The 23648-nt window shown below is 33.8% G+C and overlaps 1 protein-coding gene across 6 annotated transcripts in view; it reads left to right on the top strand.

Moving 5' to 3' along the window:
• Positions 1-23648, top strand: part of ATF2 (activating transcription factor 2) — a 78979-nt gene that overhangs the window by 30725 nt on the left and 24606 nt on the right. For 4 of the 6 annotated variants that reach the window (XM_011226217.3, XM_034654762.1, XM_002920238.4 and 1 more), the window contains 6 exons: positions 3568-3664; positions 6707-6825; positions 6966-7094; positions 10795-10973; positions 11864-11978; positions 13963-14049. In XM_011226217.3, the coding sequence (XP_011224519.1) occupies positions 3568-3664; positions 6707-6825; positions 6966-7094; positions 10795-10973; positions 11864-11978; positions 13963-14049 (726 nt within the window). The remainder of the gene's footprint in view (positions 1-3567; positions 3665-6706; positions 6826-6965; positions 7095-10794; positions 10974-11863; positions 11979-13962; positions 14050-23648) is intronic. The other 2 variants (XM_034654764.1, XM_034654765.1) reach the window with 1 other exon arrangement.

The raw sequence follows: 23648 nt of genomic DNA, 5'->3' as shown, positions 1-23648 counted from the left end.
ATTACTGAGCTAAGAGTGGAAACAGGCAGTAGAGACTGACAGCTGTCAGGTGAGAGATAATGGTGGCTTTGTCTAGGTGCTAATAGTAGACAATATAGAGAAATAGACTGATTTGACATATATTTTGGAGATATATTAGATATTCATTTTTATATAAATTCAAGAAAGCTAAAAAAACTACATTTCCCAGAATTTTTTGTGAATAGTATTTCCTAGGAAATAAAAAATTCAAATAAGAATTGATTTTAGAAGCACCAATTTGGTGGTGGTGGTACAAGTTATTTTTTGTCATAAATATTGATATTATTCCAAATTTGAATTTTAGCTTTAATGCACTTAAATTTTCAAATTAAAAATTTTTAAAAATATATTTTGTTGATAATGTTATTTTGGAGAGAGACCTGTAGAAATCAATGCAAAGAATTTTAACTGTTTTCTCTTACTATTAAAAATGTTTTTATGTGCCTCAGTCACTATTAGGTATTTCACAGAAAGAGTTCTGTTAATCGCATTTGTCTTAAAGTGATGTTCCATTGAATTTGGTGAAAGAGACAAAGTGAGATAATTTAGTGAAAGTTTAACATAAGAGCTCTTCTATTTTATTTGTTAATATCTTTGCTTTTGGTGATGCTTTCATTGAAAATTATTTCTTGCGTAGAATGTTTATACATTATAAGCTGTTTTACAAAGGAGATAAAGATTCATTTTATTTAGTCTAAAGTTCCACTGGAGGTGTGTAAATGTGTGTGTGTGTAACTTTCTGATGTTGAATAGATTCCTTCAAATTAGTAAAAGAAGCAGTAAAATGAGCTATTGGCCTTATGGCTTTATAACTTAGTTGTACCTATTCTGTTAAATAGGGAAAAAAATCTATATCATGGATGTGAATGCATATATTAAATGCAGAATGACTGACTTCTTAGGAAGTTAGTTGTGTGAGTGTTCAAGCTTTAGAAACATAGATCTCAGATATCAGAGCTTAAATTCATTTTTTTAAAAGATTTTATTTATTTATTTGACAGAGATAGAGACAGCCAGTAAGAGAGGGAACACAAGCAGGGGGAGTGGGAGAGGAAGAAGCAGGCTCATAGCAGAGGAGCCTGATGTGGGGCTCGATCACGCCCTGAGCGGAAGGCAGACACTTAACCGCTGTGCCACCCAGGCACCCCAGAGCTTAAATTCATTATAAAAGCAATTGGTTTACCTCCCTTCCATTTGTCAGGTTACCCTTCCTTTTTAACTTTATAAGAGGTGGTCATCCATCCTACCTTTCTTGACTGCCTTTCCCATTGTTTATTCAGCTGTATGCTCAAAGTCTTGTTGTTTAACAAAATAGTGTATATTTTGCATTGGAGGTGTGCTATAAATTGCCTGGAAGAAAAAAATTATGAATTTAATTTATTTAATATATTGTTATTACTACTAGTATCATCATAAGTCTACAAAACTTATTTTTATTTTTTTATTTTTTTTTTTACAAAACTTATTTTTAAAATAAACTTTTTAATTTGGCTCAAAGCAATTCAGATAGATTCTGCAAAAATTTTATCTTAGCATGTGGTAGTAGCTATTTTATAAGCATTTGTGGAAAAAATTTTATTCATTCATTATATATATGTAAATATATATAACACATATATATATATGTATGTATATCTTTTCCTGGTGACTGCCTTTTGACAAGATGACCTTTGAGATTTTTTTTTTTAAGTTTCTTGTTAGAGGGAAATAAATTATTTCAGGTGTTAGCTAGGGTTAAATGCATCTATTATTGTGTTCCAGTTTCAGTGTATTTTATCCATGTACATCAATAATATATGATCAAAAATCTCTTAATAAGTAGCATTTTGATAAGTTTGATCTATAGAGCATATATGAAACTTTGTAAATTCATATTTCTTGCATTCCCCCTTTTAGTATTCACATAATCCTGAACGTTTTTTTAGGGTCCTTTTAGCTGTTCCTTTTCAATCAGGGTCAATATTGTTACCATTTTCACGTTTTGTACAGTTTGTACAGTTCTATATGTGGTTGCTCTTTGGCTTGGATATTTGTGGTCAAACCAGTCCAGGCAGAGAATAATTGTAGAATAAATTCCTAGGTGATAACTTTCCAGATTCTTATCTCTCAATTATGACCTCTACCAAAATGCATTTATTCACAAGTATTTAATTAATACCTTCATGGAGAAACTACATTGTTAGGTTCTTTGTTCATAAAGTGAATCAGGCTTTTAGATACTTTTAGTGTGGAATATAATACACATATATTTAAAACTCTAATGGAAAATAAGTAATGCCTACATTAGTCCATAAATTCTGCACATATGTTCATTCTCTAAGAGCTGTTATTCGGCAGTCTGTTAAAAGACAACTACTTCCTCCAAATTTGGGAAGGATTCTTATAATGATAAAGCAATAGGAAGATAGTACTTGGGTGGGAAAGAACTGGATTATTTTATAATGAACTGCTTTTTTTTATCATATTGATTGTTCTTTCTTTGCTGGATTACAAGAAGCATTTTTTTAAATATGGTAACATAAAGAACCTGATTTACTTAATTTGTCCAGGAGTAATATTTCTATAAGAGAAGGAATGTGGTGTTTTTAAAAAAATGTATTTATTTTAAAGCTAACGCATGAGCTGGGGGAGGAGTGGGGGGAAAGAGAATCTCAAGTGGACTTCCCGCTGAACATGAGCCCCCATGACAGGGGCTCAGTCTCATGACCCTAAGATCATGATGTGAGCTGAAATCAAGAGTTGGATGCTTAACCAACTGAGCCACCCAGGCACCCCATTTTGATAGTTTAGGGGAACTACGTTCAAATATATATAATTTTAATATCCCCATTTATAAGGAGGTAGGGTAGAGAGTTTATATGTCTTAATTTGGCATTTTATAATTTTTACTCTGAAATAACACTGTAAGTGCTCCTTATTTTCAGTTAAAATTGTTGCTTGATAAGGAGCATCTTCATTAAGGTCGATGTCAGACATTATTTTAAAATGAACTGCTTTGTTGTTGCATTGGTTGCTGTTTCTTTGTTGGATTTTTAAAAAAGCATTCCTTTTTAATATGGTAACATAAAGAACCTGATTTACTACTTAATTTGTCCAGGGGTAATATTTTTATGAGAATTCTCATTTTAAAAGTGGTAAGTAACCTGAAGTCTGTGTAAATACAGTACTTTCTTCAAAAGTCACTGAGCCATGGAATACATATTTCTACTATGATATGGCAAAAAAAAAAATCAATAGTGGTCTGTTTTTAGTGTCCAAATGAAATTTATATGAAGTTTCTTTGCCTCAGATTTTATTTTTAAATGCTCTCAAATGATTTATGTGACTTAATGATACATCAGTATTGCTTATTCTTGGGTAATGGGTTTTCTATGATTATATGAAGTCTTGTATGTTAATCTATACTAACAATAGATTCTTTTATAGTTAACAAACTATTTCATTGTTAATGGTGGTTTTACATGTTGTGGAAATGAATTTCCTTATCATTTTACTTATTTGATCAAATTGAAAATCTTAACTATATTTTAAAACTTTTTGCCACAGCGTTTTACCAACGAGGATCATTTGGCTGTCCATAAACATAAACATGAGATGACACTGAAATTTGGTCCAGCACGTAATGACAGTGTCATTGTGGCTGGTTAGTATATGCTTTTATTAATAGCTTATATACATATTTCACCTGGAATGTGCACAATTTTTGTGTATTCTCTGTAAATAATATAGTCTGGTGATATTCCAATTACTTCATTTACAGTAAATGTTGGCAACATGTATTTTACCCATTACATTTCCATGTTTCCTTCTGACCATTCATTTCACTTTTCTGTGTGGTTTTCAAATGTAGATTTCAGTGTTTTGTGAAAGTTAATTAGAACCCTGGGAGCATTTATAGCATCTCCAAAGTTTACATTTAATTGATAATTGAACTAATGTGATGTTTACTCAATGTTTCTTTTTGCTTTTTACACCTGGTTTGCAATGCTGTGGGAAGACAGGAAATGATCAAGGCTCCTCCTGTTGGAGAAAGATCAATTAGCAGACTTGTTCACTAGAGTTTTGTTTATATTTCTTTCGGGACTAAAACATCTGTGTTAGGAAAAATACTCTCAAGAATGGGGCCTAAATTCAGTCAATGCTTTTTTCGTGTGTTTTGGTCCTATGAACATACAGTTTCACATAAGCAGATGATTATCTTTCACAGTATGTGAAAAGAGAAAATTCATGCATTGTTTTATTGTCCTTTCATACTGTATTAGCTGCCCCTTTTTTGGTATTTAAATATATATGTACACATCTGTGTATAGGGACACACATAATATGCATAGTTTTACAGCATTTTGTATATTTTATAAGTATTGTTATAAGAAAACAAAGTTTTATATAAAGCTTAATATATTTATATAAATTTCAGGCCCTTTTGTGTCATAACCACAGAGTCCCATAAGTATTCAAAACCAACCCTAAATTATTCTTTTCTCTTTTGAAGTTTGAGTTATACTATTTGTCAGTCTGGGATTAATGCGGAAATCTGAATATTATTAGTATTTTGAAATTATTACCCAACATACAGATTAAATTTATCATATGCAAGGCCTTGGAGAGATAATGAGGCAGATGGTTTTTCCTGTTTTTTCAGTATCATAATTTTTGTAACGAAAAAATTTGAGTTAACAAAAAGTTGGTAATTTGTCAAAAACTATTTAGGAAAAATGAAAGAACATGTTGAGCATTTCTTTAGTTCCATAAGTAAAAGGAGGCAGAGAAGAGTGAGGTATGCACTTCTTGAGAATATTGTACATCATATATTAAGACCTGGAACCCAAGAAAGTAGTCAAACAAAATAACAACAACCTGGACAGTTCGCTCTCTAAGGCATGAAAGGTCTTTGCTTGTCTGAAACTTACTGCCCTAGACCAATATCTAACTTTTCAGCTCAAAAATGTTTTGAGATTTGTTTCTAGAAATTTCCTAGTGGTTTACCTTTATAACAGTAGAAAAATAGAACACATTCAAACAGAGCACTTGACCATTTTTTTACTAACATGTTGAAATTAGTAGTTTAGCATTACTATATAAGTTTAATGCATGATGTGTGTAGTATATATTTGATTATCAGTAGCCGTAAGCCACTGCATGTTTAAACAATTGTGCCTATATTGACTTTTCTTTTCTCACACCTAATCATTCCAGTAATCACTGATACTAGTGTTTTATGCATATGTATTTTATTTTTAAGACTTTTCTCTCCCTTTACCACACATTAGGAGCCTTTTGTTGAGCTGAGATAAAGCCTTTGATTGTGAACAGAGGACACAAATTTATATTCAGTTTACTAATTCAGCTATAACGGACTTAAGCTGATATGTGTACTCTGAGCCCTTGCTGTAATACAATTTCAGAAGTCTTTTGAGGGTTAGTGGGTATGTATGTTTTAGACTAATAGGTAAATTGATGACACAAGAGAGTCCCTTTAGTAATTTAGATAATACTGGTAGTGTTTGAGATAGGCTTACATTATATTTAATGTGTATGACATGTAGGTCATTTTAGTATTAAATATATTTATATGTAGTAAGCATATTAGTACTCTAGATATATGCGGGACAAAGATGAAACAATAAGTAATGCCAATTCTGGGGACACAATATTTAACAAATATATGAATTTTAATTTTATAAAATCTTAAACCAGGAGTCATCCTTATACTTTTATTTAACTTAGACTAGATTCCTGATAAAACCTGTAACTTGATACCCCAAAATACATAAAATGTGAATGGAATTTCAACGTGCCACCAGCTCTGGTCAATATGAGTAAATAGCCTAGAAAATAATAAGACAGATAGGCAAAATCCATACAAATACTGTTTTTCATTCAACATGGTCCTTAACTAGTATTTATTCCATAACCAGTACATGTGTTAATGCACATAGCATGAGTACCTATTTGAGTATAGTTAAAATATTTCATGTTGTGAGAAAGTAGAGTTGACTATTCCTCTACTGCCTAGAAATTAAGGTAGAACATTCCATAAATATGTAGCTCTTAGATAGCCCCTTGTTCCAAGCTTGGGAAATGTATTAAAATAGAAAATTGGCTTCTGTGGATAGTGATAAAGGAGGGTTTTGTTTTGGGTTGTTTTTGTTTTAGGGGTCTTATTTTAACCTTTTTCTTCCTTATAGTATTTTGGTCTACCTACTAAAAATTCTGTTTTATCTTAAGCTTGCTTTCATAATAGATTATGAACACTAGTGGAAGGTCCAAGCTAGAAGAGTAAATGAATATACATGCTCTTCCCCTAATTTTCCCCAAACTGCATGTATCTTAAACAGTTATAATTTTTAATAATGTAAATTTTTAAAAACTCTTATTGCCTTAAATAATGATAATAGTTGATCTCTGAGTAGAAGATGCTTACGTCATTCTACTAAGAGAAGGTCTGGACTAAGGAACAAGAAGAACTTTTTTCATACTTTTGTGGTTCATGAAGTTGGAGGAAATATCTTGAACTGCAGCAAAACTTAACCAAATTTTGTTTGCTTTAAAGGAAGAGGTCTTTCCAAAGAGAGAATTAACAGCTGACTGAACCAGTCCTGCTAATTTGTTAACTTACTAGCTGTATTTTAGGGTCCTGCATGATATTTAAATCTATGTGATTGCTTCTTGACATTTATTTCAGATCAGACCCCAACACCAACAAGATTCTTGAAAAACTGTGAAGAAGTGGGTTTGTTTAATGAGTTGGCAAGTCCATTTGAGAATGAATTCAAGAAAGCCTCAGAAGACGACATTAAAAAAGTATGTTGTTAACCATGAAATTAAAAGAGTATTTCTAACAAAACAGTAGTCATAGCTTACACTTCTTGCTTTCTTATTTTAGATACACTGCTTGGCATTTTTTTAAACTTCTGACATTTTTTTTAACGTTTGTATTTTAGATGCCTCTAGATTTATCCCCTCTTGCAACACCCATCATAAGAAGCAAAATTGAGGAGCCCTCTGTTGTAGAAACAACTCACCAGGATAGTCCTTTACCTCACCCAGAGTCTACTACCAGTGATGAAAAGGTTAGAAATTTATATTTTTGGTAGAAACACAAACTTAGTGTAAAAAAACAGCACCCAAGTAAATAATATTTGATTTACCTAAAATGTTAATGCAATAAGTTGTACATAATTATCAGGTTGTAATAGTCTTATATGTGAAAGCCTGTGAATACTCATAGAAATTTCAGGGAAAGAAGATGTCGCCTTTATTAGATAATTGGCTTTTCATTACACACAGAAAAATTCTAGGGGAGAACAGCAATCATTTTAGATAAAACTTATTTTTTTTAAGGCTACATAAATTTATAAAGTGAATTTAATTTTTCTGGATTTTGCTGTTTTATTCTTTGCTGCTTTTATATAGTGACAGCTTTTTCTTCTAAAAATTGCTTGAACCAAGGTTAGTTAGGCTTTTTTCAAGGGCTAAAGGAATCGTTACTCATTCTCAGCAATGGAACTTTGATACTATCAACTGAGATGATGATGATGATAATACTTTCTTACTAAAGCCTTTTGTAGGTGGTTTAGGGCCTCATTCCTGGATCTTGAATACCTTGGTAACTTGGGACCCCCTGGGCTATAGTGTGTATTGAGTAACCATTATTGTGGGTATTTCTTTCTTTCTTTTTTCTTTTTTTTAAGAGAAGGGGGGGAGGGGTATAGGGGAGGGGCAGAGGAAGAGGGAGGAGCAGAATCTCTGCTGAGCAGGGAGCTCTATGCGGGGCTAGATCCTAGGACCCTGGGATCGTGACCTGAGCCAAAGGCAGACCCTTAACTGACTGAGCCACCCAGGCATCCCTGTTTTTAATTAAAACAAAAATTTTTTAATTTTTTTTTAAAGTAAGCTGTTCACCCAATATGGGGCTTGAACTCATGACCCCAGGATTAGGAGTCAAATACTCTACCAACTGAGCCAGCCAGGCACCCAATCCTAGTTTACTTTTATATTGTGCTTTAGACATTCAGCACTAATGAATGCTTTCCCATGTCATTAGAAAATTTGAAAAATACTAATTTTTAATGGTTGTACTTTATCATTATTTTAATGTATCTAATTATCCTGTTCTCTTCAGACATAAAGATTGTTTCCAAATGATCAGTTATAGGAAATGCTATTAACTCTGTGATATAAATGTCTTTTTTTCTAAAGATCTTTCTAGTTCCTTCACACTCGTTTTTCCCTCTTCATTTCTGCTTTAGCATCTTTCAAGGGTAATCCTCCTTCCTGCATTCCTGTCTTTAGCCTTCCCCTGGGCAGGGCATAGTCACGCCAAGTTGTAAAAGTCTGTTCTGGGCCTCCTTTACTTCTCTTTCCCACTTTTTCATCTTAGGTGATCTCATCTACACTCATAACTTAAAAACTGACAACATGCTGATGATTCTCAAACTTATATCAACCAAGATATCTCCTGAATTTCCATATTCATCTCCAACTCCCATCTTGACATTTCCCTTTCTATGTCTAATAAGCATCTTAATATATCTAAGTCAGAGCTCTTGATTCTTTCCCTAGCTCAGTAAATTTTCTTTCCATCCCATCTAGTTGCTCAAGGGAAGAATCCTTAATTCCTTCTTTTTCTTTCTTTTTTTTTTAAAAGATTTTATTTAGGGGCGCCTGGGTAGCGCAGTCGTTAAGCCTCTGCCTTCGGCTCAGGGCGTGATCCCGGCATTCGGGCTCGAGTCCCACAACGGGCTCCTCCGCTGGGAGCCTGCTTCTTCCTGTCCCACTCCCCTGCTGTGTTACCTCTCTCGCTGGCTGTCTCTCTGTCACATAAATAAATAAAATCTTAAAAAAATAAAAATAAAAAAATAAAAGATTTTATTTATTTTTTAGAGAGAGTGCACAAGTGGGGGGGAGCAGAGGGAGAGGAACAAGCAGACTCCCCACTGAGCAGGAAGCCTGAGGCAGGATTTGATCTCAGGACCCTGAAACCATGACCTAAGCCAAAGTCGGACGCTCAACTGACTGAGCCACCCAGGCACCCCCCTTCTTTTTCCTTACAGCAAAGCAACAGCGAATCTTATCAGACATACCTCCTGAAATATCCTTAATTTATCTTCTTCAGTCTTCAGTGGCATCACTTCAAGCCATCATCATCTTTTATGTGGATTATTAACAGTTATCTTCTAACTGGACTTTCTACTTCCATCTCCAATTTTCTATAGATGCCTTTGTTTTTAATACATTATAATCACTTTCCTGCTTAAAATCCTTCAGTGGTTTGCCATTACATTTAAGATAACTAATACTCCTCAGGGTGCCTGAGTGGCAGTCTCTTGGGTGTCTGACTCTTGGTTGTGGTTCAGGTCATGATCTCAGAGTTGTGGGATCGAGCCCCACGTTGGACTCCATGTTCAACACACACACTCTATCTTTCTCTCTCTCTCTTTCAAATACATAAATCTTAAAAAAAGATAACTAATACTCCTTTTATAAGGCCTCATAGATCTGAGCTTGTCTACCCATCCAGCCTTCACCTCATGCCACTCTGGTATGTTCATCAAATATTCTAAGTTTTTCCTTCCTTCAGTTAATCTTTCATGATTTATTATGTTGTACTATTACTCTATAACATATTACTATCTGAAATTTTCTTGTTTTTCTTATTTATTGTCTCTTCCCAGTAGCCCTTGAGGGCATACTATAAATTCTTAAACTTGTTGAGCAAGTGAAGTTCCAATAGTACTAGTTGATCTTTCTTCCTAAGTAGATTAATAAGATTTTGATAATAAGCAGCATAGAGACCAATTCAAAGAACACGGTAGACTGAGTTTTTACCGTAGCTAGTTAAGAAGTTCTAGGTAAAGCCCTTAATCTCTTCCTAATCTGTAAAACTGGGGAAAAGACCATCTTTAAGGTGCTGGCTAACTCACACAATCTGTGTTTTCCTTTAATTTGGAAAGATTTCACTCTAATAATTATTTATTTTACATTCAGGATATTAATCAGTATTACTTGGCCTTTTGACACTGAGAAATTATTTGTAGTGGGGGGTGGTAGCTACCTGAGATTAGTAAACATTTGTATTGTGTTAAAAATTTTTTTTTTTTTAAGATTTTATTTATTTGACAGAGAGACAGCCAGCGAGAGAGGGAACACAAGCAGGGGGAGTGGGAGAGGAAGAAGCAGGCTCATAGCAGAGGAGCCTGATATGGGGCTCGATCCCATAATGCCGGGATCACGCCCTGAGCCGAAGGCAGACACTTGAAGGCAGACGCTTAACCGCTGAGCCACCCAGGCGCCCCTAAATTTTTTTTTAACCATTTCTGTTACTGAATTTGTATCAACCATAAACCCAGTCTCTCTGGCCCTGTTTCCTCTTTTTACAGTATAATGATGGAGTAGGACTAGGCAATCTCTCCTAAATTTTAAGCTCTACAATTCCATGAGAATGGATTATGTTTTTACTTTTTACGGAAGTTCTCATGGAATCATAGGCAAGTTGCCCAGCCTATTTCTGGATTGATAGGAAAACAAGTTGTACTGAAAACAAAACAAAAAAACTCAGATGTTTTTTAATTAAAATATGAACATTGCATTTGAAACTTTATAGCTACTTCCAAAACTTTCTTTTAAATGACTTTAGACATGAATTTACTTTGGGGGAAGGTGTTATTCTGTAGATGCATTTAGAAGTTTGTTACATTCTGTTCACTCTGAGGTACATGGATTGACCTACATTTTTAAATCCTACCCTTTCTCTGTCTCATTATTAAATAGGAGGTACCATTGGCACAAACTGCACAGCCTACATCAGCTATCGTTCGTCCAGCATCATTACAGGTTCCCAATGTGCTGCTTACAAGTTCTGACTCAAGTGTAATTATTCAGCAAGCGGTACCTTCGCCAACCTCAAGTACTGTAATCACCCAGGCACCATCCTCTAACAGGCCAATTGTGTAAGTGATGATTTGGGCCTGTCATCGAGCTGTTTAAGAATTAAGTTTTTCTTGTCAAAATTTTTCTGCAGGCATTTAATTATTCACATGTGACCTTAATTGTGTGTGTGTCTTAATCATATTCTGCATGCTTTAAAAAAGTACTTGGGTTGTTTTTTTTTCTTAATATTATAGATTAGAAAATAAATACGTAAAATTTAATTGGGGAGGGAGAGGAAGAGAGAATCTTAAGTGGGCTCCATGTTCAGCATGGCGCCTAACATGAGGCTCAGTCTCTCAACCCTGAGATCATGACCTGAACCAAAATCTGAGAGTCACATGCTTAACCAACTGAGCCACCCAGGCACCCCAACTAAAACTTAATTTTAAAAACAAATGGACATTGAATGTGAATTTAAGGTGGTCTCTTATTTTCATGCTATGTCACACAAAATACATAAAATTACTCCATCAGATGATATTTCTTTCAGTTCTTACGCGTATCTCTCAAGCTTTTTTTTTTTTCTTAAGATTTTATTTTTTAAGTAATTTCTGTGCCCAGTGTGGGGCTCATACTCGTAACTCCATGATCAAGAGTCGCATGTTCCACCAACTGAGCCAGTCAGGTGCCCCTCAGGAGCTTCTGATAAGAACTTTTCTCATTTAACATTGGAGATTGTCCCAAATAAATCCATAACGTTTTGTATTTTTTCCTCTGTTGTTTTTCCACACTGCTTTTTATACATTATGCATTTAAGATGCAATTAAAAATAGTAAAATTTTGCAATTTGTTAGAGTGGTTAGGAAATGTATTTTAAAATGATATGATAATAGGAGTAAAAATACCCTCATATTTTTAGAGATGACTAATAAGGATTTCTTATCTTTAATTTTCCTTCTGTTTTTCTTAGTCCTGTACCAGGCCCATTTCCTCTTCTATTGCATCTCCCTAATGGACAGACCATGCCTGTTGCTATTCCTGCATCAATTACGAGTTCTAATGTGCATGTTCCAGCTGCAGTCCCAGTAAGTTTGAGATTCAGACTCTTTAAATCTTTTCTTCATAGCAAAACTGATCTTTGTAATCAGAAAATACACCTAAGGCTTCTTGATTGGTTTATGAAACTGATTCCAACAAAAAACTTATTAGTGGTTAGTAGTATTTACTCATCTCTTTATTAAAGGCAAACATAATTGGTTAGAAAATGTTTTTTCATCCTCCAAAAGTTTTTTCCTTGTATCATTAAAATTAAGAAATTTAATCCTATTTAATACATTTCAATTTGACTAGATTTGTAGATTTCAAATATTAACAGAGATTTCTGTTCGTTAGGAAGATATTTATACTAGAACACATGTCCAGTAACTCCATATTTTGATTATTGAAGAAATTGTTGATAAGAACAGTCTTGTGAACTTTTATGGTCAGGTTGGGTTTACAGAATTCCTTTGCTGGCCCAGGCATGTGAAAATCTAAACACTCTAAAACAGTAGATAGTTCTTCACTTTGCTCTGCAAATGTCTCTGAGAAATTGACCATTTTGAAAGATAAATCAGGATATAAGATCCGAAAGGGAAGTTTCTTGAGAAGCATGTTAAATATATAAATTTTGAAAATCACAGACAAGTTAAACATCTACTTGTAATACTTAATAATTCAGTGAATATTTAAAAGCACATTCTTTTGAATAAGTTAGAAATAATACTTTTTTACTTTTCTCATTTTTCATAAAACAGTTTTATTCAAACTCTCTATCTTCCATGTTCACGTTTTTATCATTAGGATCACTTTTTAAAACACCTAACACAATTTTTCCAAAATACATTATTTTTATTTTCACCTGAGTAATTTCAACATAACACTTTCGGGTCTGTATCTTCCTAGAAATCTCACCCAAGCCCTAATACTCTTTCGCATAATAAAAAGTTTCTTTTTTTCCCTTATAGATAGATATTTCTGATCCATGCAATATAATCATTTATTGTATAGCTTTTAAAAATTATTTTTAAAAGTCTGCTTACAGTAACTTCTAACACTGTGATGAGATTATATGCCCAGGAAAATTATTAAAATTAATGTGAAATATTTACTTTTTATTAACACATTCTTCCAAGTAACCTAAGTATTGAAAATTAGCATTGATTGGAATAAGTATAAGATAATGATGTATCATCTTCAGACAGAACTTTGTTGTTCACAGTGCATTGAGTGACTTTATAAGGATTCAGATATTAGGTGACTACTTCCTCTTTTCTAGGATATTTTTGAAGGGGGAAACATTCTTTTTTTTTTTTTAATTTTTTATTACGTTATGTTAGTCACCTTACAGTACATCATTAGTTTTTAATGTAGTGGTTCCATGTCAAGGGGGAAACATTCTTGCCCTTGTATTTGAGATTAGATGGTTATCTTGTTAAATGTAAATGTGATGGGAAAAGGGGAAATGAAAGAGGAGAGATACTGTAGCTATATAATAACCAATTATTCAATGTTAATGTTAGGTTTTTTAAAAAATGGAAAAATCTGGTCCAGATTATTATTTTTAGAGAAATTATTAGGGGTAACCAGGTTCTTTCTTTGTCATTATATAGGATATTAATATATCAATGGACCTTTATTTATATATTTTAGAAATTGCATATATATATATTTTAGAAGAGCAAAATTCATTGTGAAGTTATTTGTATGCCTAATTGTCACAAGTTTTGACATTTTTTCCTTTCACATCCAAAATGTCAGTGGGACAGATCTTGGGAAATTTTGCATCAATTACTTTGAATATTATGAGTCCTATAAAAAAAGAACATTAAAAAATTGTGAAAATTAAAGATTAGAGGAGCAAGTGTCTCAGAAATTGACAAGTTTTAAAGGATAAATCAGGACAGAAGATCATAGGGATTTACAGTTTTCTGGTTCTGAACTCTCAAATTTTTATAGCCATTGTGCAGATATAGCACAATCATTTTGAATATATTCTCTAGCAATTATTTTTCAATATATTTTACATAGCTTGTTCGACCAGTCACCATGGTGCCTAGTGTTCCAGGAATTCCAGGTCCTTCCTCCCCTCAACCAGTACAGTCAGAAGCAAAAATGGTAAGCAAGATTTTACTTGTTCTGCACATTTCTTGAGCCTGTTTTAAATTATTTTTTCCATTAAAGCCTGCTTCAGATGTACAATATAGATCACATTTTATAAAATTTTGGAATGTATCACACTATAGAAGAACCAGAAAATTTGGAGCAGTTTCCATTAGCATAATGACTAGTTAGTGGTACTTTAAAATAAATGGATGGATTTGGCAGTAAAGTTCTAGTTCTTGTCATTGGTTTGTCAGGTTTTTGGGTGTAGTTCTTTAAACAAATCTCCTCCTGGTGGTGGCTAGGAATATTACAGCTGAAACTAGATGTCATCATCTGAAGGCAGTATAGATGGTTTTATAAACAGTGACACAAATTAGTAGAACAGTGTTAACAAGAATTCTGAAATGGTATACAAGTTAGCAAATGTTACACATAATATATAAAAAAAAACTATATTTTTGAGTTGTATTTTGACACTAAGTAATTAGTGTTGTTTAAGGGGTGAACTGTAGATTAGGAGTCAGGAGACATGTGTTTCAATTTTAATCTTAACTCTACTATTCACTACCCTTAATCAAGCCACTTTAACTTTGAGGAGACTCAGTTTCCTTATCTGTAAAATAAAAGGATTAAACTTTGATTTCTAGAGTTTCTCTTAGCCCAGATTCCATAAACGTGCTAAATTCCTTGGTAAAAAACCTTAAAACTGCTACTGCCTTCCCCCCCCCCCCAATCCATGTAATTCTCCCTTCTATAGCCTCACACACTTCAGGGCTTCTTAACATCAGTTGGTGACTTCATCCTTAGAAAATCAGTACATAGTTATTAGACACCTGTTATTCAAGTTCCGTGCGAGGCACTATACGAACAATATAAATGTGTATGTATAAAAACCATTATATATTGCCAAACTTTAAATTTTTTACCTCTGTTCTCCATTATAGCAAATAATCAATCTGAAATTAGCATGTGATGACTTTAACAATAAAACTTAATACACCATCTGAACGAACAGTGGTTGAGGAGTGTAAAAATTAGCTGGTTATTGATTGTGGGGAGAGAACTTTTGAAAATCCAAGAGGGAATTTTTTTTGCATAACAACATGTTTAGCTCAAAGCTTTGGAAATATTAAGATAAATCCTCTTCACTTGATAGCAAAAAAGCTTTGTTGGGAATGTTTTTTACACTTTCTACTTTAAACATACTATAGTAGTAAAAATTTCAGTTAGTAGTACACTGCATCTAAAAATACTTTTACATACTCAGTGGACTTTTTTTCCTAACAAATTAAATCTGATTTGTTCCTTTTGAATTAAAGAAATACTTTTGGCTATAAGAAGAGTAGGCCATATTTGTAGAAACTATTGAATTTAATACTTCCTTGAATAACTTTTTCTTTTAGGTCACCAGGAAATTAACAAGAATAAAAGTGTTTTGTGTGCTTGTATATTAGAAAAAAATCAAAGCTATAACTTTAATAAATTTATATATGGAAAACAATCATTGGTTGAAGGCATGGGAGTCAATAGATTGCCCCACTTAAATTTAACAATCCAATTAAATTTATTATTAGAATTTTGCTAATGTAAAATAACCATATTTAGGTGATTGACTATTTTAATTGGGGTAGTAAATAAGATTGTCCTGTTTTAATTAAATAAAAAGACTCAGAAATTAGTCTATTTCCTTTTTTTTCTTTATAACTTTTCATTATGGAAAATATCAAACATATACAAAGTAAACAGTTATGGTGTAATGAACCCCCATGTACCCATCACCAGCTTCAATTATTAGCAACATAACTGCCATTCTTGCTTTATCTATCCCTCAGACCATTCCCTACCCAATTCAATTATTTTTTAATAGGCCTTTCTTAATGTAAAAATTTATATACATTGAAATGAACCAATCTTAACTTTGATATATAAGTGCATTAATAGGGGCGCCTGAGTGGCGCAGTCGTTAAGCATCTGCCTTCGGCTCAGGGCATGATCCTGGCATTCTGGGATCGAGCCCCACTTCGGGCTCTTCCTCTGGGAGCCTGTTTCTTCCTCTCCCACTCCCCCTGCTTGTGTTCCCTCTCTCGCTGGCTGTCTCTCTCTGTCAAATAAATAAATAAAATCTTTAAAAATAAATAAATAAGTGCATTAATGTAACTCACACCGCTTTCATGGTATGGAACGTTAACATCAGCCCAGAAAGTTTATTTCCCTTTCCACTCAGTACACCTTCCCAGCTGTTCTTATCTTTGTCACCAGCAATTAGTTGTAGAATTTCATACAGATGGAATCAATATATATTCTAGTGTCCAGCCAATCATATGTCTGTGAGATTTATCCAGGTTGTTGAATATATCATAATTTGCTGCCTTTTTTGCTAAGTAATATTCCATCGTGCAAATATACCACAGTTTCTTTATCCATTCTCTTACTGGTGGACACTTGAATGGTTTTCAGCATTGATCTTTGTGAACAAAGATGCTGTGCACATTTCTGTATGACTCTTTTTTGGATGTTTATTTTCATCTGGTCTATCTACTGAAGAGGAGAATTGCTGAGTAAGAGGGTAGTTATACATTTAACTTTGTAAGAAACTGCCAGACCCTTTGCCAAAGGTCTGCACTCTCACAAGCAGAGTATGTGCAGTTGTTCCCACATTTTTGCCAACATTTGGTTTTGTCTGTTATTTTCATTGTAGACATTTCTAGGAGTTTGTAGCAATATCTCATGGTTTTAATTTGCATTTCTGATTTTGCGAGACACTTTTTGTGATATCTTCTGTTGATTTTTAAAATTGGGTTGTGGGGCGCCTGGGTGGCGCAGTCGTTGAGCATCTGCCTTTGACTTAGGGCATGATCCCAGCGTTCTGGGATCGAGCCCCACATCAGGCTCCTCCACTAGGAGCCTGCTTCTTCCTCTCCCACTCCCCTGCTTGTGTTCCCTCTCTCGCTGTGTCTCTCTCTCTCAAATAAATAAAAAATCTTTTTTTTTGTTTTAAAGAATTTTCAGTGCTTGTATGTCATCATCAACTGTACTTATTATATATGTGTTATAAGTATAAAACCAATCTATCAACATTAGGAAATAACCTGAAAATAGTTTGGTTTTTGTAGTTTGATTCATGTTTTTTTGCCTCATTCTCATTTAACAGTTATTTCTTTCTATAGTTATTTATTTAACAAACATTTCTTAGGTAGTAAGAAATTCAGCAGATATGGTCTTAAATCTTGAGGTTTTTCTTGCAAATGGTTCTGGTGATCATCAAAAGTCTTCTTACCTTTCTAAGACCATTACTTACGTTTTTCAGCAGTTAAGATTATATCGTATCAGTGATGTTTAGTTTTTGTTTTCTGGTTTTTGGAGCCCTTGATGATATATTTGTGCACAAAAACTGTTATTCAGGGATTACTTTTTTAAAAATTATATTTATTAAAGTTACCAATTCAGAAACTTAGCTCTTCCTTGAATTCTCAAGGCCAATTTACAAATCCAATTATATAATGATTGTTTTTAAAGGTCTTCAAATATAATTAATCTTAAACGTGCTAAACTTAATTTTAAACTTAATATATCCTGTTTTCTGTAAAGTTCCCTCAATTATCTAACAAACTTCCCTGAGTACTTCAATAACTTTAAAGTTTGATTAAACTTATAGTGGGGCTTGGTTTTCTTAAATAATCTAGAATTAGAGGATTAGTTAGAATATCTTAGCTCTTTCAACTGAAATCACAGATTAAATTGATCTCTTAAACATTTTAAATTGAAATTGAAGGGTAAGCTGTTACTCCGTGGCAAGTTATTCTAATTACTTCTAGGACATAAAATACCAAATAGCTACAGATTTTTTCTAAACTGAGTTAAAATGTCAGTATCATTAATTTACCTTATTAAGTTCCAGGGGGCTAAAAAAGCCTTAGCAAATGAGGAAATCATTGTATCATCTCAAATAAAGATGAGACTGAGGCTCATATCCCAGTGTGTGTCGGTTTCTTAATGACAAGATAAATGATCACAGGACTTGACTCTTCTCGATCAGTGATAGGACTTCAAATCCATGCTTTCCAATTAAGCGATTCCCAGCTCATCTCCCTTAGATTCATTTTACACATTAAATAACTTTTCTGCCAGTCTGCTACCCCATAGTAAAACTTAAATTTCTTCTTTCATGCTTGAGTTGGATTCTGCTTTGTTGTTGTTTTCAACTCTTTGAAAATACTTAAACATCCTAGCCATTTGATTCTTCATCTCTCCTAAAGATTTATTTGAACTACATCATCATAATCTCTTAATGACATGCTAAATAGTGTAATAGTAATTCTGCTAAAATGACATGTGGTTCAGAAGATGTTATATACAAACCTAATGGTTACCACAAATCAAAAACCAGTAATATATATGCAAAAAAAGAGAAAAATCCAAGTATATCACTAAAGAAAGCCAACTTATGGTGAGAGAAGAGAGGAAGGGAAGAAAGAAACAGAGAAGATCTACAAAAACAAATGACAGAATGCCAGTAAATACATATCTATCAGTTAATACTCTGAATGTAAATGGACTAAATGCTCTAATCAAAAGAAATAGGGTGACAGAATGGATAAAAAAAAACAAGACCAATCTGTATGCTGCCTACAAGTGACTCACTTCAGACCTAAAGTCATATGCAGATTGAAAGAGGGGATGCAGAAATATTTATCATGCAAACAGATGTGAAAAGAAAGCTGGGGTAGCAATATTTATATCAGACAAAATAGACTTTAAAACAAAAACTATAACAAGAGACATGGACACTATATAATCATTAAAGGAGAAATTCAACAAGAATACATAACAATTATAAATACTTATACACCCAACATGGGAGCACCCAAATACATAAAATGGTTAATAACAAATATAAAGGAACTAATTGATAGTAATACAATGATAGCAGGGAACTTTAACACCCCACTTACATCGATGGACAGATCATCTAAACTAAAAATCAGTTAGAAAATGGTGGCTTTGAATGATACATTGGACCAGATGTTTTAATAGACGTATTCAAAATATTCCATCCTAAAATAGCAGAATACACATTCTTTTCAAGTGCACTGGAACAGAATAGATCATATATTAGGCCACAAAATAAGTCTCAACAAATTCAAAAAGATCAGGGTTATACCTTGCATCTTTTCCAACCATAATGCAGTGAAACTATGAGTCAACCACAAGAAAAAATCTTAAAAGAGCACAAATATAACATGTTTCTAAACAACAAATGGTCAGCCAACAAATCAAAGAGGAATTTAAAAAAAGTACGTGGAGACAAATGAAAATAAAACGTCATGGTCCAAAATCTTTGAGAAGCAGCAAAAGCAGTTCTAAGAGGAAAGTTTATAGCAATACTGGCCTATTAAGAAGCAAGAAAAATCTCAAATAACCTAACCATACAACCTAAAAGAGCTAGAAAAGAACAAAACCCAAACCTAACAGAAGAAAAGAAATTAAAAAGATTAGAACTGAAATAAATGGTTACAGAACCTATAAAAAAATAGATGAACGAAATCAGGAGCTGGTTCTTTGAGAAGATCAAAAAAATTGGTAAGTCTGTAGCCAGACTCATCAAAAAGGTGGGGGGGAGACTCAAACAAAATCAAGAACAAAAGAGGAGAAATAACAACTGACACCGTAGAAATACAAAGGATTGTAAGAATATTATGAAAAATTATGTGTCAACAAACTGGGCAACCTAGAAGAAATGGATAAATTCCTACAAACGTGTAACTTCCCAAAAATGAATCAGGAAGAAATAGAAAATTTGAACAGACTGATTACTAAAAATGAAATTGAATCAGTAATCAACTCCCAACAAACAAAAGTCGAGGACCAGACACTTCACAGATGAATTCTACCAAACAATTAAAAAAGAGTTAGAACCTGTTCTCAAATTTTCCAAAAAATAAAAGAGGAAAGAAAACTTCCAGATTCATTCTAGGAGGCCAGTATCACACTGCTACCAAAACCAGATAAAGACACCACACATACAAAAAAAAGAACTACAGGCCAATATCTCTGATAAACATAAACATAAAAATCTTCAACAAAATATTAGCAAACCAAATCCAACAATACATTAAAAAAATCAGTTACTATGATCAAGTGGGATTTATTCCAGGGGTGCAAGGGGTTGTTTAATATTTGTAAATCAATCAGCATGATATATCACATCAATAAGAGAAAGGATAAAATATCATTTCAACAGATGCAGAAAAAGTATATGACAAAGGGCCACATCAATTTGTGATAAAAACCCTCAACAAAGTAGGTTTAGAGGGAACATACCTTACATAATACAGCCCTTATATGAAAAATCCACAGCTGACATCATAATGGTGAACAAGACAAGCTTTTTTGGTTTTTTTGTTTTTGTTTTTTTAAATTTATTTATTTATTTGAGAGAGGGAGCGAGCACACATAAGCAGGAGGGGGGAGGGGCAGAGGGAGAAACAGACTCCCTGCTGAGCAGGGAGCCTGATGCGGGTCTCAATTGCAGGACCCTGGGATCATGACCCGACACTTAACCGACTGAGCACCCAGGCACCCCTAGACAAGTTTTATTCAACAGAGTACTGAAAGTCCTAGTCACAGCAGTCAGACAAGAGAAAGGAATAAAAGACATCCAAATTGGTAAGGAAGTAAATCTTTCACTATTCGTAGATGAAATAATGCTATATAAAGAAAACCTGAAAGACTCCACCAAAAACTATTAGAACTGGTGATGAATTCAGTAGGTTTGCAGGATACAAAATCAATGTACAGAAATCCATTGCATTTCTGTACACTAATAATGAAGCAGCAGAAAGAGAAATTAAGAAAACAGTCCCATTTATAATTACACCAAAAACAATAAAATACCAAGGAATAAATTTAGTCAAAATGGTGAAAGACCAGGCGCCTGAGTGGCACAGCGGTTAAGCGTCTGCCTTCGGCTCAGGGCGTGGTCCCGGCGTTCTGGGATCGAGCCCCGCATCGGGCGGCTCCTCTGTGAGCCTGCTTCTTCCTCTCCTACTTCCCTTGCTTGTGTTATCTCTCTCGCTGGCTGTCTCTATAAATAAATAAAATCTTTAAAAAATAAAAATAAATGGTGAAAGACCTGTACTCTGAAAACCATAAAGCATTGAAGAAATTGAAGATGATGCAAACAAATGGAAAGACATTCCGTGCTCATGGATTGGAAGAACCATTATAGTTAAGATGTGTATACTACCCAGAGCAATCTACAGATTTAATTCAATCCCTGTCAAAATACCAATAACATCTTTCATGGAACTACAACAAACAATCCTAAAATTTGTTTGGAACCACAAAAGACCCCAAGTAGCAAAGCAGTTTTTAAAAAGAAAAAAAACTGAGAGTGTCACAATTCCAGACTTGAAGTTATATTACAAAGCTGTAGTAATCAAAAAGTATGGTACTGGCACAAAAATAGATACACAGATCAATGGAATAGAGTGGAGAGCCCAAAAATAAACCCACAATTATATGGTCAATTAATCTTCAACAAAGAAGGCAAGAATGTGCATGGGGAAAGTCTTTTCAACAAATGATGTTGGCAAAACTGAACCAGTTTCTTTCATCATATATAAAAATAAACTCAAAATGGGTTAAGGACCTCAATTGTGAGACTTGAAACCATAAAAATCCAAGAAGAGAGCACAGGCAATAATATCTGTGACATTGGCTGTAAGGACATCTTTCTAGATTTGTCTCCTGAGGCAAGAGAAAACAAAAGCAAAAATAATCAATTGGAACTGCATCAAAATTAAAAGCTTCTGCACAGCAAAGGAAACAACAAAACAAAAAGACAGCCTACTGAATGGGAGGAAATATTTGCAAATGACAGATCTGATAAAGGCATAGTGTCCAAAATATATGAAGAACCTACACAACACCAAAAAACCACAAATAATCCAATTTAAAAATGGGCAGAAGACATGAACAGACATTTCTCCGAAGAAGACATACAGATGACCAACAGACACATGAGAAGATACTCAACATCACTTATCATCAGGGAAATACAAATCAAAACCACAATGAGATACCACCTCACACCTGTCAGAAGGGCTAAAATCCAAAACTCAAGAAACAAGTTGGCGAGGATGTGGGGGAAAGAGAAACCTTATGGGCTGTTGGCAGGAGTGCAAGCTGGTGCAGCCACTGTGGAAGACAGTATGGAGGTTCCTCAAAAAATTTAAAATAGAACTACCCCTTGAACCAGTAATCTCACTAGTGGATATTTACCCAAAAAATACAGAAACCCTAATTCAAAGGTAAATATGCATCCCTGTGTTTATTGCAGCATTATTGTTACAATAGCCAAATTATAGAAGCAGCCTAAGTGCCCATCAATAGCTGCATGGATAAAGAAGTGGTATGTATATACAATGGAATATTACTCAGCCATAAAAAAGAATGGAATCTTGCCTTTTCCAGCAGTAGGAAGGATCCAGAGGATATAGTGCTAAGCAAAATACGCCAGTCAGAGAAAGACAAATACGATATGATTTCACTCATGTGGAATTTAAGAAACAAATGAACAATGAAAAAAGATGAATCCAAAAACAGTTTCTTAACTACAAAGAACAACCTAATGGTTACCAGTGAGAAGGGGCGGGTGGTAAGGTGGTGAAATAGGTAAAGGGGATTAAGAGTACACTTACCTAGATGAATGCTGAGCAAAAATGGAATTGTTGAATCACTGTATTGTACATCTGAAATGAATATGCTACTGTCTATTAACTACACTGGAATTAAAATTAAATAGAGTGGAAAATACATTAAAAAATATTGTAGTAGAAATGGCATTAGAACACATAAGAATGGCTAGCATACTACAGCTGAAGAGAAACTTATTTGTATCCTAAGATAACCAAGGGTGCTTTTGTGGGGCCCTGATTTTCAGATGTCTAGTGCTTATAGGTAGACAAATATGCCTTGTTTGTGTCTACTATAGATGTTGAAATGGATCCTTTTATTGCTGGAGAAATTTCTTCAGAGCAAGCTTTTTTTGTTGTTAGAACTTTAAGCCTTTGGAAAACTGAGAATGTGGTAAGAAAAAGAAGTGTAGGTAGGGGTCCATAAATACAAGATTATCTGTTATTTTTAATATTACAGAAAAATTCCTAGGATCTACTGTCTTCCACAGAATTGCAGTGGACCTCACCAAATTTAGGTTTAGGAGTTTTGTCATTAAGCGTGTAAACAGTAGATATTTTCCATTTGTGTTACTCTTGTAATAAAACAACTTTCTTATGTAATATTTGTAATCAAAAAGTAACTTGTCTGAATAAGAAAATATTAATCATCTAGGAGTTTTGTTAGGATTTAGTAAAGTATTTAGGTAGCATTCTCCACAGTCGTTCCTTTAAGTCTTGTGTGACAAACTGAGAAATATCTTTGCACACAGTGGGTAGCCAGTAGGTTTTCTGCAGGGGGTTTCTACTGAGAGCTGACAGAGGGCATCTTGGCAAATGTTCAGAAACCTACATTAACTTAGTTGGGCCCTGCATGGAACCTCATGTTCAGCAGAATTCTTCTGACCTGCCTCTGCATGCCAAGCTAATCAGCAA

Source organism: Ailuropoda melanoleuca, chromosome 2, assembly GCF_002007445.2.
Source record: "Ailuropoda melanoleuca isolate Jingjing chromosome 2, ASM200744v2, whole genome shotgun sequence".
Classification (NCBI taxonomy): Eukaryota; Metazoa; Chordata; class Mammalia; order Carnivora; family Ursidae; genus Ailuropoda; species Ailuropoda melanoleuca.
The sequence above is the reverse complement of the archived record's forward strand: the minus strand, read 5'-3'. Positions and strand labels throughout refer to the sequence as shown.